General features: G+C 39.2%; 1 protein-coding gene across 2 annotated transcripts in view; it reads left to right on the top strand.

The window, feature by feature from the left end:
• Positions 1-15,550, top strand: part of CNIH3 (cornichon family AMPA receptor auxiliary protein 3) — a 134,346-nt gene that overhangs the window by 105,993 nt on the left and 12,803 nt on the right. Inside the window, exons 8-9 of one of the 2 annotated variants that reach the window (XM_054063124.1) lie at positions 1,724-1,841; positions 2,864-2,933. The exons of the other annotated variant lie outside the window; for it this stretch is intronic. Of the exons in view, the coding sequence (XP_053919099.1) occupies positions 1,724-1,841; positions 2,864-2,902 (157 nt within the window). The 3' untranslated portion in view covers positions 2,903-2,933. Of the gene's footprint in view, positions 1-1,723; positions 1,842-2,863; positions 2,934-15,550 lie in introns of those variants that run through there. 2 annotated transcript variants of the gene reach the window in all.

Below are 15,550 nucleotides of genomic sequence, written 5' to 3'. Positions count from 1 at the left end.
TAGGCTTTCACCCTTGAAAAGCAGCTTGTAGTTAAATCTGCTATTTGTATTGTAACAGCCTGCTCCTTTCAAACTCATTCATCCTTTGAAGCAAAGGGCTGAGTATTTCATGGTTACTTAAACTTAGACTCATTTTTATTAAGAATAATGTGTCTAATTAGCTGTTTATGGAGGTACTCATTTGGCCGCTGTTGCATTGCATCACACAGGATTTCCAGCCTTTGGGGATTATGTTTCTGATTTCAGATTTAACAGCTCACGGGATATACGGAAAATGTGTGTGTACAATTATCTCACAAGTTATTTCCCTACCGCAGAGAATCTGTAGGTGGAATCTCTGGACGAAAGAGCAGTTCAGAGAGCTGAACGAGGCTCAGCTCTGCCTCTGATCTGCACAGGGCTTTTCATTTTTTTCCTTCCTCTCCCCCCCCCTAATTTTTTTGTTGCTTTGACTTCAATGGATCCTGAATTCTTTTGGGAGAACTGAAGGGCCTGAGCTGTGGAAGTGACAACCTCTGTGGGGTTTTGTGCTTCCATGCAGCTGTGGTTACATGATGCTATAATTTCTTAGCTCCTTAGCATCCAAGATTACCGTTTTGTTAAAAAACTTGAATTATGTCTTTTGTGCTGAGCCAACATTTGTCCTTCAAAAGAATTCATGTACTTTTTGCATATTATCTTCTCTTTCCCTGGACTGACTTGAAATTGTTTTATTCTTCTTGTAGCTGCAGTGTCTGCCCCAACAGAAATTGCAGACAATAAATTTATGAAGTTTATATGGCCAGCCATGTACAAGAGGTTCTGATCAGTATACTTCTCTGACTGCCCCCTGTGGCCTCATCAGCAGTCTGCGCTGTCTTCTCATTAAACTCTGTTTCTGACTCTTGTCACCAGTGAGGAGATTCTGTTCTGCATATATGTGTGTGATTTAAGTGTCAGCACCCGGGGTAGGGACCATGGGTCACAGCAGGGTTCAATGTGTCTTTGGCAAGGTTGGGAGTCCTTGCCCATCGTGTGGGTGTGTATGTCAGGATGTGATAACTAGTGACTGCCAAGCAGGACCAGTGACAAGCAGGATATGAGGCTTGGGAGCCAGATGTGGAGGTGGCTGTAAGTCTGGATGGATACTGGAGAGATCAATGTCACAGAGTGTCTTCTAGAGGGACCAGGAGGTCAAAGCCAACTACTAGTGAGACCATGGGGTCTGAGGCTGACTGAGACCAGTTTGCACATCTTTGTCTATGTATGAGGCAACTGGAGCTGAGAGGATCCAAGGGCCGGCTCGTGGGACCACGCTATACAGGCATATATGTATTTTCCACCAATGGACCTTCATCCTGATCAGCCATAGATGAAACAGGATGAGGCCATTGTTGCCATCTGTGTATAGTGACTGTTTCTGTCTGCTGTGTGTGTATGTGTGTTTATCATGAGAGAAGGGCAGTTTCTGGTATCTCCTCCTTATAATAAGGTGAACTTTCCCATACAACAGGTACATTAAGTGTTGGAGGTGAGAGAGACCAGTGCTGAGGCAAATATGCAGATAAGTAAAAGCAAGATACCTTGCTTGTTCTGGGCCACAATTAGACCATCTCAGGGTTCCTGTAAAAGAAATATGCTACTTTTTCTGTGTCTTTGCTCTTGATTATCTGTAAATATTGTTATATATGTTCAAGCTTTATTTGAGTAACATTCTGCTGTTTGATGTTTTTATCCTTTCTAGGGATGGATTGTGGTTAGTGGTGAGAGAGGGGTGTCTTACTGGCCACTCTGGATCTAACATGAACTCAGCTGTGGTTTCAAAGATACCAAAGATGCTGCTTGTCTGCTTCAGTGGAACGGTGGGTGGTGGTGTCTATGCTGCTGCAGTGCAGTGGTTGATCTATCTCTGCTTCCTCCTTCAAAGTGGGAGTTTTGATCAAAAGAATGGGTGATCTCATGGTCTTCTGCTGACTGACTACAGATAATGCCCTGATATGATTACAGTTAATGGAAAAACAACATAGTGCTTAGGCTTGGGTTTTGTTACAGCTTACAAAATGGATTTATGTAAGATTCAAGGAGGAGTTTTATTTCAGGAATGCTGGATTAGTTTCAATGACTAGTTTGCAGAAAGTAACGTGACAGTTCCAGAGAAAACTGGAAGTTCACAAGTTTCTTTTGATATAGAGCTAAAATCACTCTTTTGGAACTGTATGTGCAGCTTCATTAGTTTTATTTTTAACTGGATACACAATAGAAAAGATCTTTCTTTAAACAATTTATTACAGTCATTATAATCCTGCATTATCATTACCATTATTAATACAAAAAAATTCCTTTTCTCTTAGACCCTTCCCTCTTCTGATGGATAATCTACACCACCAGCAGTGATGTTTTTACTGTATTGTGAACACACAGTTTATGAATACAAAAATTACTCATGATGCCGCTTTCAGCTTGAATCTTCCAGCTCAAAGAAGTGAGAACATAGCTGGGCATGAATAATCAATCAATGCTATATAACGTTGTCAGCTCAATATTTTTTCAGCAATCTCATAACGGAAATGAGAAAAAATTCTGTGTGCATGTTTGTGTTTATGCTTTAGTGGCTGACAGCTTTAATCATTATTTAATATTTCTATTTAAGGCACCAGACATTTAATCATTTGATTGCTCAGACTCTTCCTCAGCACTCCATCCAGTTTATGAACAACCTGCAATGATGGTAAAGGGCATTTCCTGACATTTATTGACGGCCTGGAGTTGCCAAGCGATATAGGCAACTGGTTACACAACCATCCATAGGGCAGTGACAATACTGACTTCTCAAAATAAAATCTTTGGCTAACAACTTATTATTTTTTCCTTTTTTTTTTTATAGGATTGTTCATTCAGAACATCTTGGAGTTTTATGGAATAAAAACTGTAGTGAAATTTGGTGCTTTTAGCATTTTTCAATAACAGAGAATAATGGAAGCTGTTGTAAACTGTGCATCAACAATGTTTTGCCAGCACTTTTCTGTGAAGAATTTCAGAGTGGTGAATAGAAAACAGTCATTTTCTGAAAAAAAACCCTAAAAATACCACAAACAAACAAGAGCTGGACCAGGCACCTGACTACATGTTTGTTGCCAGTATGTGCTTCTCCCTTCTATCTTTCTCAGAAAGTAGAACAAACAGCGTTTTAGTGGAGTCCAGCAGCAGTAGCTTGACTAGAAGATTACTGTAAAAGCCATGCTTTTAAAGAAGATAAAATTAATCTCTTTTTTATTAATACTGTTTGAAGGGTTTTCTTTGACTTCCTATATTAGGTCCTAGACTTGCCCTGCAGAATGCTAGAAATTCAGTCTCAGTTAAGCCTGCTGGGCTGACACACATCAGCATTGGTTGTTACATCTCAAATGAAACTCAGAAGACAAAACAAACCCTGCAGAAGGCAAGGTCATGAACAGCCCTGTCAGTTTATTTTAAAAGAATTGGGAGTTTCTGCCTTTTAGGGCAAAAGCTCAGCCCTCATAGAGTGGAAAATTTTAATATATAATAGTAAGTGATGTTTATTTGAAAATCATAGGGGTCCAGTCTACATGACTTTTTTTCTTTTTCTTTTTTTTGAATGGGAGTTGCCATGTTACATGGTAATTATTGCTGACCTGTTTATAATGTTTAAGCTTATTTCCAGTTCCCATCAGTATGTGGTCTTCCAGCTGAGCTGACCATGAGGTTGACAATGAGGGCATTTTTTGTGCTTTTGGTACCTGCAGGCTAAGAAAGCTATCATAAATGAATTTCACACTGATAGAGGGAAATTTGACAAAGGCATTAAAAAAGGAATAATAAAAGTATTTAGTTAATGTGAAAAAGAGTGTGGAACAGTACTACTGGTGTTTCATAAGGACAATGATGATTATTTATCAGAGAATAGTCTGATTTTCAGTCATATTTTTTTGCTTCTCTTGAAACTGATGTGTTTGCTCAGCAGCAAGGCTAAATACATACTGAAAAAGTTTTGGAAGCGGATCCAACAGCAGCTGGACTGCTGAGGCTTTCATGCTTCCTGGTGTGACACAAGGAATGCCTACACTCTGACAGAGGATGAAAGATGAGCTTCTTCACCATTGCATAGGTAACTATTTTACTCATAGGTGCGTGGGTAACAAGTTAGGAGTTACAAGTTATGAATTAAAGAACTTGTGAGTTAGAGAGCTCATTAAGTGGTGAATTCACATGCAAATGGGATTGAACACTTGTTTGTTGTATTTGATTTTTTTCCTAGTGAGCTCATAAATAAAGTTTAATTTACAGAGTATCTTGTCCAGCAAATTTGAGAGATCCAAATGATCTCATGAACTCACCATGATCTATGTACCTGAGGTCTTTTCTGTGAAGAGAAAATACTTAATTTTGCTGTAAGACAGAGAATCCGTTGGGTAAAATCTATCTGTCACATCCATGGAGCAGCCAAGTTAATGCAGTCTGATCAGTGTCACTGTAATTATTGTGAAAGCAATTCAGCATGCAGTACCAGGCTGTACTCATGATAGGAAAAGAACCACTTGAAAAAAACCAAAGCCAGTGAACATGACACTCTGCTGGCATGTTTTGCATGTGAAGATTTGGCATGCTTTGAAAGCAAATGGGAGCAGTCGTGCAGCAAATTGATACCCAAAGGGCATTTGAGCTGACTTGGCTAGAACAGCCTCAGAGGCTGTGGGGAGACACTGGCTTCCAGTATTTTTTCCTGAAAATCAGTGGACACTTGTTATTGCCCATACCTCTGCAAAAACAACTCACAAAGGCTTCTTCAAGAAAGCTCTTCTCCCCTGATCATGCACGAGTGTCAGAATGCTGTGGCCAAGAAGTTTGTCATACAGTTGCGTAATCTTTGCTGTTTAGAACCATAGTTTGGTACTTCATCACCCTCATCACTCACCTTTGGGTGAGATGCAGGTTTTGTTTGGAAGGGATCCTGGTTTGGCTGGAATAATACATTTGATTTTGGCTTCTTCATTTTATATCAGTGAGTAAAAATTTTCCTATAGCAGTTCCTATGCTAGCTGGCTGAAAACTCCAAATAGGTTTCTTCAAGTTGATAGTTGTTTATCCATGTCATTCTTGGGGTTCCCAACATGGTGGCACCTTCACCCATTACAAACATTCCTTCACATGACAGTGATGTAAATAATTCCGTGAAAGTATGTAGGATTCAGGTGGATTTAGCTGCTTTGCTGACTAGTGTGTTCTTGTAATTTTTTATTAAACCCAGTGAGTGTTCTATTTAAAATGCTATTAAAGATTTTTACTGAAATGTATTTGAACATGTGAAAAACATAGAAAAACATGGTTCCTCTTACCATTCCCCAGACATTCCTGAATGCCTTTGGATTAGTTTTGTAATGATTTAGAGTAAAAATTCTTGTAGAAACATTACTTCATATCCCCTAACAAAGTACAGCGCTTGCTTTAGCAAACTATAAGTTTGTTGGCATGTGTTCGTTCTAATTTTGTTTTCTTTATTTAATTAGGAGCATATTACACTTCAGTCACGTTTGCAATAATGTTATTTATCTCAGCACAAAGGGGCCAGAAATTTCCCGTGCAAAGAATCATAGATCATTAAGGTTGGAAAAGACCTCTGAAATCATCAAGTCCAACCTTGAGCCCAACACTCCCATGCCTGATAAACCAGGTACCAAAGTGCCATCTCAACAATTTTTTTGAAAAAAAGCTTCCATGGGCGGCCTGTTCAAACACTTTACCACTCTTTCATTAAAGAAATTCCCCCAAAAATCCAGTCTAAACCTTCCCTGACTCAATTTGAGTCCATTTCTTCTCATCCTACCACTTGTCACTTCAGAGAACTGACCAATACCGACCTCCCCACAACCTCCTTTCAGGTAGGTGTAGAGAGTGATAAGGTCTCCCTTCAGCCTCCTCTTCTCCAGGACTAAACAACCCCAGATCCCTCAGCCGCTCCTCGTAAGGCTTGTTCTCCAGCCCCTTCACCAGATTCATTGCCCTCCTCTGGACAAACTCCAGCACCCCAATATCTTTCTTGCAGTGAGGAGCCCAAACCTGAACACAGGACTTGAGGTGCGGCCTCACCAGTGCCGAGTACAAGGGCACGATCACTTCCCTGGTCAGGCTGGCCACACCATTTCTGATACAAGCCAGGATGCTGTTGGCCTTCTTGGCCACCTGGGCACACTGCTAGCCCATGGATTTGTGGGTGTCCAGTTTGTCTAGATGGTCTCTATCCAGATTCTCCTCAACCAAGGTACAGTCCTGCCTTCTCCAGACTTTCTGTCTTTCCTCTTGGTTCTGGGATTCCTGAAGGCCAGCCTTAGCACCAAACACAGTCATATGTAACAAAAAAAGTAAAACACTTGAAGTTAATTTCAAAGCTACATAGAATATTTCTGGTTCTAAATATTAACCACATTAATGCAATTCCTTAAGCCAGAAAACATAATCAGAACTGCTTCTCAAATTAAATGCATCCAGATTCATAGTAGCCCTTAAAAAAGATTTTTTTTATTTTTGGATTAAAAGTGAAAATCCTTCAGCGGAGCCTGTCCTAGAATAATAGGATAATATTGAAAGTCCCAGTCTGAGAAGTCATCCTTTCAAGTAAAGTTTTCATAAACCCCAAACATTGTAAAAAATCTGCATATACAAATGAAACCAAGCAGTTTTGTGGCTAGAAAATGCTAGTTTTTTCCAGCATTCCAGTTTTCTATATCGTAAGTGCTGAACATTAACTTCAAGTAGCTTCAGTGGGTGCTTTGCATGTAAATCTCCTGTGCATAAGTGGAAAAACAGATGAGTCTCATGCAAGTGCTTAATTATTTTTGATATCTTTTGAGATTTCATTTCCTTAGGATAACACTTATTACTGACTCATCAAGTCAAAGTTATTCAATGTGGTTGAAAAAGTCATGTTTTATTTGAGTATAAGCATTTCAGATTAACAAATAAAGGATTAGTCACCATTTGCATCTTTAGGGAAAGACATGTATGGTCAAACCAAGTATGGATGTGCTAGTCCCGAGCAGACTTTTATTTTTCCTTTCCAGATTTCTAGCATCCTGGCAGTTTAGATAAAATATACTTACATGTCTAAAAGTATACTTGGTTTTTCAGTTATGGAATAACATTATGATTAATTAGAAACAAGTTGAGGGATATAGTCTGTATACACTGGGGACTCAAGAGAACTTATATGTGGGCTGCTTTTAAGATACTGAAGCACTAAATAATTTCACCTTTAAAAATTCACTTTAGTGGGTGTGTAGTGACAGTGAAATTTTTCACTTAAATATTTGCTTTATTAACATCTTCTTGAACTTCCCATAGCTTGAAGTGTCTCTCCATGATCCGGAGCCATACTACAAAAGTTGTTGAAAGAAGTTAGTGAACTCTTTTACTACTGGCTTTTCTAAGCTTTACCATGGAACGATTTTCATCAAAAAATGAATGTTTTTCACCAAACATTAACCTTACTTCCTCTCTCAATTATATTGTTTTACTGCTTCAGTGACTACTGTCCTGTGAGAGGTTGGTACATCCCAAACCAAGGTTGATGGTACAAAAGCCAGGCAACATAGCCTGGTGGGAGATAGATATCAGCCCTCAGCAACGCCCAGCAACCCCCAGCAGTCCCCAACAAGGACCCCACAATGGCTTCTACTCATAGCCAGGGGCCCTGTCCTGTCCTGCACAGTGGCTTGTGGTTGGAGGTAACATCCAGGTCAGCAGCCATGGAGGTGGTGAACAGAACCACTTCTTCGGTGCTAAATGAAAGCTTGCAAGATTGATCTCTATACACAGAAATGTTAAAGCTGTTTGTAGTGGAAAAGTATGCTTCTCTTTAGCTGTAGCTTAGTTTCGGTTAATTTTCCACTTATCCTGCATTTAAAAGGCTCCAATATGATGAGGGGGAGTGGAAACAAGTTGACCATGCCTACTAAAGCTACTGAACTCTTCAGGATAGTAAGAGAGTAAAACCAACCTTGAAGAGTCTAAGGTTGTGTGATATTACAGACAACAAAATAAATTACCAATTGAGTGTAATCAAACCTGTATAACTTCTGGTTCAAGGAATGTCTAGGGGCTGGTTGTTGGAAGTATGAACTTTGTTGCTGTATGAATATCCTGGTGCCATGGGCTGTCCTGGAGGCAGGGTGAGCTAGTGGGCTCGTAAAATAAAGCCAGTGCTGTTGCATGTGTGCCTCTGGACTGCACTCCTGGTCTGGGTGGCTGCGGCTCTTGGAACTGTAGCATTGCTGGGCTGTTACAGGTGTCTTACAAGTGGTCCAAAACCAAGTTATAAGTAGACTTGAAGTAGCATATAGGAGCTTGTAGAACTCTTTGTAACAGTGTTAACACGAAAGTAATTTTTTGCACAAGAGATTTTGTTTGCCAATGCAGTTTTGGGGATATTGGGCTGCTTTGTAAGACTGAAAAAATAGTGATGTGTGAGCAGGCATCCTTTGTATGGGTAAGCTTGGAATACATAGGATAATCCTAGGTAGACAGTATGTTTACATACAGCATTTATTTTTTAAATCTGGCTTCTGATTGGGAAGATGGTATGCGAATACATGTTGATACATATTTAATGCCTGTGCAGTTGTGGGAGTGCTCTGCCCCACATCTGTTTATAAACCTATTGACTATGAACTTGTCTTCTCCCTTTTTAAATCTCCTCTTACTGTCATCCTCCACAGATACCAGTGGCAGGAAGCTTTAGATGTTCATAATCCCTAGTCTTCTGGCACAGTTGATCTTTTTGTTTCCTTTCTCTTTCATACAAATGCTAAGAAAGGAAAATATTTTCTGAGTGAATGCCTTCTTACAGATAAAGCCTGGATTTTGTGGATGGATTAAAACCACATTTGGGGTGTTTTATCTTAAACTGCTTTTTTAAAAATAAAGTTTGTCTACCAGTTTCTTCTCAATGGATTTTGAACGAATTGATCACTTGCATCTGAATTTATGCAAGAGAAGTAAACATCTGTAAGATGTGAACTTCTCAGTTTGTGAAAAATGAGTCTTTGTGTAAGGAGCCTCAATTTTAATCAATCCTAAGCCAGGCAAAATAGTCTCCATCCTGGATACTGGGAAGTATCTGATCAGTAAGGATTTACATTCTCACTTGTATCACCAGCCACAATACATGCTGCTAATTCTTTAGTTTAATTAGTAGCTGATGTTAGAAAAAGCTGTGAGGAGGAATCCAGCCACGGAAACTGAAAATGGAGGTATTTCTGGGGAGTGATTAGGCAGTATTAAAGCACAGATTAGGAAACTGCCAGACTTCATTAGTTTCAGTGTTCACAGTACAACTTATTTTGTATTTGTGTATTTTGCGCAGATGAAACTTTTGGCTTTGTACATCTGTCCTGAGAAAAGCCCATAAGTGCTGCTACTGGCATATCAGAGGCTGCTACCACAGATTTCTGTCTCATCATTCACATACTGGATTTGACTTTGCCTGCACATTATCATTCTTCAGTCAACAGAAGAATCTTATTTGGGGTTGCTAATTTCTGCTTGAGGCCTCACATTTTGCTTTCACGCTTCTGCTTTCAGAAGGCAAATCTCCCCTAAGCACAGAACTCTGTGCACTGGCACCATCCAGTTCAGCAGTCTAGTTCTCCACTACTTTTTTATATTTTTCTGATGAATTTAAGAAATCTTCTCTGCTCTGATTGTGAGAGTGTGAAGTTATGTCAGAGTTCCCAAAATAAAAGATGTCCCTATGTCTTTGAATTAAGGAAGATCAAGTCTCTATTCATAGACTCAAACACAAGATAATAATCCTTCTTTGTAGCTAGGGAGCTGGTTTATGCCTCATATTTTGGAATAAGTTGTCATATTTGACTGCATGTTATCACACCAAAAATGTAATTAATAGTGTGAGGGCCATTGCGGAGGAAGATTCTACTGATATACCTGTCTAGGTGAGATGACAGCAGAGCAGCACAGTGCAGTACTGTATCCTAGCTAGAGAAGATATTAGCTTAAAAAGAAAAAGTGTTTCTTCCTAACAGTTAGCAGGAGTCAGTTTCACAGCCTTAACCCAGGGAAGGGTAAAAATGCAAAAATCAAACTTTATTCTAGTAGAAAGAATGCAATTTATAGAAACATGTCAGAGTTTGGCCAATTTACAGCTCCTCTGAGAATTCAAAATCTGAGTGGACATTGGTGTCTCCTTAATTTGACAGTCTCGTAAGGGAGACAAGGACTTCCTTCTCTATTCTGGGCCACGTTGTGTCCTGCATCCATGTACTGCCGACTGAGGTATGTGCAAGGGAGTGACTGTGGTCTCTGCCAGATGATCAGTAAATTTTTTGATACCTAGATAATAACTGCATATGGTTGCCTAGATAGTAGATAATCTCTGCTCTGTTATCAGGCCTTCTCTCACTTTCTCCCATCTTTCTGGCAAATGGGTGCTGTCCCTGTTCTTTCTGATCAGTCACAGAATGAATACATAGAACATTCATGGAAGGCTTCAAGGTTTTACATCTCTAGAAGAGCCACACTGAGAATGCTAAGGTAGCTGTTCCTTTTAGCCAAGATTGCTGTTGTATCAGCCCTCTTTTTGCCGAAAGCTGCTCTTTTTGTCAAAGACCTGAAATCAATCTTGAAAAGGAACCCACAGCTAAGTGTGCATGTACCAGAAGAAAGGACTTCTGGTGAACAAGTACAAGGAGAAGAAAGAAGTTATGGAATACAGTAAATTCTTTGAGATGTATTTTTGGTATGAACAGTGTTCACTCTGTTTTTCCTTTTAGTAGTTTCTATATTATAGAATTCTGTCCTGGAAGAGAAACTTAAAGACTTGTGCACTGATATTTCATACCCCTGTGAGAACTGCATGGTTTATGTTTGGTTGTTACTGAAGATATAATTGCTTAAATGAGAGCAAGATATGCACCATTACTTCCTTCATGCTTTTTGTTTATTTTTTGTTTTGCCTTGACAGGTGAACTTAGTTGGATCTTCGCATATTAAAACAATATCTAAACTGTGTATGCTTTAAAGGACCACCTAAGGAACCTGAACATAAATAAATGTATGGGACCTGATGAGAGTCATCCCAGAGTCCTGAGGGAATTGGCAGATGCGGTTGCCAAGCCACTCGCCATGATATTTGAAAAGTCATGGTGATCAGGAGAAGTCCCGGGTGACTGGAAGAAGGGTAACATTGTGCCCATTTTTAAAAAGGGTAGAAAAGACAACACTGGGAACTACTGAACTGTCAGCCTCACTTCTGTGCCTGGGAAGATCATGGAACAGATCCTAGAAGCTATGCTAAAGCACATGGAGGACAGGGAGGTGATTAATGGCAGCCAGCATGGCTTCACCAGGGGCAAGTCCTGTCTGACCAACTTCGTGGCTTTCTATGGTGGGGTAATCACAGCAGTGGACACAGGTAAACCAACAGATGCGATCTATCTAGACTTCTGTAAGCCTTTGACACATTAACCCACAACATCCTTCTCTCTAAATTGGAGAGATGGATTTGATGGGTGAACAGATCCGTGGATGAGAAACTGATTGGATGGTCGTATTCAAAGAGTAGTGGTCAATGGCTCAGAGTCCAGATGGAGATCCATGACAAATAGTATTCCGTACTAGGACCAGTGCTGCTTAGTATCTTCTTCAATGATATAGACAGCGAGATCGAGTGCATCCTCAGCAAGTTTGCAGATGACAGCAAGCTGAGTGGTGCAGTTGCCACAGTGGATGGACGGGATGTCATCCAGAGGCACCTGGACAGGCTGGAGAAGTGGGTCTGTGAGAACCTCACGAGGTTCAGCAAGGCCAAGTGCAAGGTCCTACACCTGGGTAGAGGCAATCCCCGTTTTCAATACAGGAAGGGGGATGATGTGATTGAGAGTGGCCCTGTGGAGAAGGATTTGGGGGTCCTGGTCACTGAGAAGCTCAACATGAGCCAGCAATGTGTGCTCGCAGCCCAGAAGCTGTCACCCGCAAATGTGTAAGAAGCTGATGTAACTGACTCTTCTGTGTCCCTTTTTTTTTTTTTTTTATTTTAACTGCTGATATTTATTTGTCTTGTTTTCATACAGGCAGGCTAATGTAGGTTATATACTTTTCAGAGCTCTCGAGCTTCGTGTTAGATTATATTTTCATGCATATTGAACTTATTTCAGAGACTTCCAGATTAGTCTACATATCTAACAGTGAACCTGAAAAAAACCTCAATATAATACAAATCCTGCATTAGAGGATTCTTATTTTTATGCTTTCTCTAGGAAAGACTAAATACAACTTAGGATCTTCTCTCTGCTTTCACAGTAGTTACCATGCTGCTGGAATTACTAAGAATAAGAACAAACTACGGTACTGATTCTTTTAAGTATTATTTTCTTAATTGTGTTTCCCAGAGTTTAAACTTAGTTTAATCTCAAAGCCCTTTTACCTTTGAAGCTAACGAAAATATTGATCAGGTTTTATATAATACTAATGCCTGTAGCGTCAGAGCACAAGAGATAGGACTGTAATTTTATTTTTATTTCCTTCCCTATCCTCACTGTATGTTTTATTCATCATGAATAAAGTTCCTATTCTGTTCCACAGGAGAGCTGTATCTTAATCATAAGTGCAAGCCATTATACAAGTCATCTTTTAGTTGATTGTACTACTTTGCCTGTATGATTGAACATACACTCTGTACTTCTCTCTGAATCCTTTAGAAGAGAGTGCTCTTTCTGGACATTACAGGGCACGTGAATGACACTTTCTTTATATGGGGGAATACATAAAAAGACTCCTGTAAAACTTTCCGTCTTTTAAAAAACAAAAAGAAAAAATGGAATAGTGGAGTGGAACACTGACTTTAACTCAGTATACAAACTGCAAAGTGCATGAGCATGCATTTATTCTGCTTTTAAAACATTAGCTATCTGCACTTCTTTTCTGCGTAGCTTTACCTATTGAAAGTTTTTGTTTAGTGAGAAAGCCATGTAATGGGTCTTGAATATGCTTTTTTCCTTAATGAAAATTAAATACATGATTGCCTTTCCTGCTGTCTTCCAATCAGCTTGGGTTTTCTTGAAGTGTGAAGTGAGATCAGCTCTCACTTCACTCAAAATCATAATTCGTGCAAGTTGTACCTATGGGGAAATGAAACTACTTAAATTAGAGAAATATTGTGCGTAGTGATTTGCTTTAAAATATCAGTGTTTTCCCTTTTAATGTCAGTTGCAGATAATATTAGAAAGACTGAAATGTAAACAGCTGTTTTGGAACCAAGTTGCCATAAAAAAACTTCTGTGCAACAGAAAATTGAAACATCTTCTAAAAAACCTCTGAGAACCAAAGTTCATTCTAATGATAGAATAGATATGTAAGTTGTAGCATTAGCGGAGGAGGCTGTGGTCTTTGTTGTGCTTGTACAGCTTTTATATTTGCTTCAGATTGATGCTGATGTAATGGAGAATATACTCAACAGCTACTCTCTTTCTTCATCTGTCTCCTGCCTTAGAGTAAGAGTGCACATGCAGGGGAGAGCTGGTACAACTGTAAATGAGAAAGTGCTGTCATTTTAAACCTTATTTCAAAGGTTCTATTTAGCAGGTTTGAATTCTAATTCTTGAAAATAGGAAGTGGAAGCCAAATTACACTTTGCAGTAGTCCAAGCCATGGCGTAGTTTTGGGAGGAGATGCTACCTACAAGTATTCTGGGAGATCAGTGGTACATAGAATTATTTATTCCGTCTCAGGGTGTATAGCAATCACTTCATCTGAGAACTTAGCCAGTGTTAAGTGTTCTATAGTTAAGATATTCTAGCACTAAGTGGAACTGAGATCATAGAATCATAGAATAACTAGGTCGGAAGAGACCTCTTAGATCATTGAGTCCAACCATTCCTATCTGCCTCTAAACCATGTCCCTGAGCACCTCATCTACCCGTCTTTTAAATAATTCCTGGGATGGTGATGCAACCACCTCCCTGGGCAGCCTGTTCCAGTGCCCAATGACCCTTTCCATGAAAAATTTTTTCCCTATATCCAGTCTGAACCTTCCCTGGTGCAGCTTGAGGCCATTCCCCTTTGTCCTATCACCTGTCACTTGGGAGAAGAGGCCAGCACCTTCCTCTCTACAACCTCCTTTGAGGTAGTTGTAGAGAGCAATAAGGTCTCTCCTCAGCCTACTCTTCTCAAGGCTAAACAACTCTGCTTCCCTCAGCTGCTCCTTGTAAAACTTGTTCTTCAGCCCCTTCACCAGCTTTGTTGCTCTCTGGACATGCTACAGAGTCAGATCATGTCCTGCTCAGACATGCCAAGTATGACGCCGGTATTTGTTGTGAGTGGCACTGAGCAGTCTGCTCTTGACATAGCCAAATGGGACACCGACTCTGTTCTCTTACTAGTTTGGTACATTCAATGACAGCCACATATCTGGTTTAATTATAATTTTTCATACTTTTTCTTGAACAATAAAGCAATAGGCAGTGCAAAAAATATTAGGTTTCTTTCAATGTGTACAATGTGAAATATTTTGGATGCACAACTGAAATAAAATCTATGTTATATTTTGTCCCTTGGGACTTTAGATTTTAAATATGGCTGCACATTCTCTAAGAAGCATTACAAATGTAAACAAAACTAAAATTTCTTCCAGATATAATAACATGTTTTCAAAACAACTAGGTATCACCAATATTTGCAATCTTTAACTATATAGGTGTTTGTTACTAAAGAGCTTTATGGTGCTTTTTTAAATCTTAACAGTGTTTGCCACTGGCTCTATAGATGGAGAAACTTAACTACAAAAAAGTTTGTTCAGTTTTGGGTAAAAAAGTCACAGCATTAATAGGGTTATATGAGACTATTTTCTCAACAAGAAATAGTAATAATTAACTAGCTGTTGGTGGAATTGAAAAATAATTATTTAGATTAGAAATAATAGAAAAATATAATGATAATAGAGTAACTTTCTGGTTAATTTAGTGTTGCTACTAACATTGAGGTACTTTTTAACTTTTTCTCTCATAGTAAAATGTATAGATATACAACTTTGAATCATGAAAATAAATTATATATACATGTAAATAATTTCATCTTTTGACAGAGACCATTGTTGCTGAAAGATAGTGGGGAATATATATACTGTCTTCAATGAAACAGGAACAACTTTAAAGCTCCCCAGCACCCACAGGATTTACAGGCTGCCTGTACAAATACAGCTGTACAAAACAAAGAATATTGGACTGTTACAGCTTCATTTCTCTCTAAGATAGCACGTTTTAAAACATGGAACAACATGAACCCACAGATTTCCACAGAAAGAACATTTTTCTTTTCATTTATTATTATGTCACATTCCCATTGAATTGTATCATCATTACTTAAGAGCTTACCTGTCCCTCCTGAAGACAAATCCTCTGTTGGCTTTGAGATTAACGTATTTCATTCTTTTGCACAGGTGTGTGTTAACATCTTGAATTGTGATATCTGGTTTGAACCCAGGTGCACCAGGTGTATCAGAAGATGGGTAACCTAAAACTTAGCACACAGTAATCCACTTTCTGCA

This window comes from Cuculus canorus, chromosome 3 (assembly GCF_017976375.1).
Source record: "Cuculus canorus isolate bCucCan1 chromosome 3, bCucCan1.pri, whole genome shotgun sequence".
Classification (NCBI taxonomy): Eukaryota; Metazoa; Chordata; class Aves; order Cuculiformes; family Cuculidae; genus Cuculus; species Cuculus canorus.
This window is presented reverse-complemented; position numbering and strand designations above follow the sequence as displayed.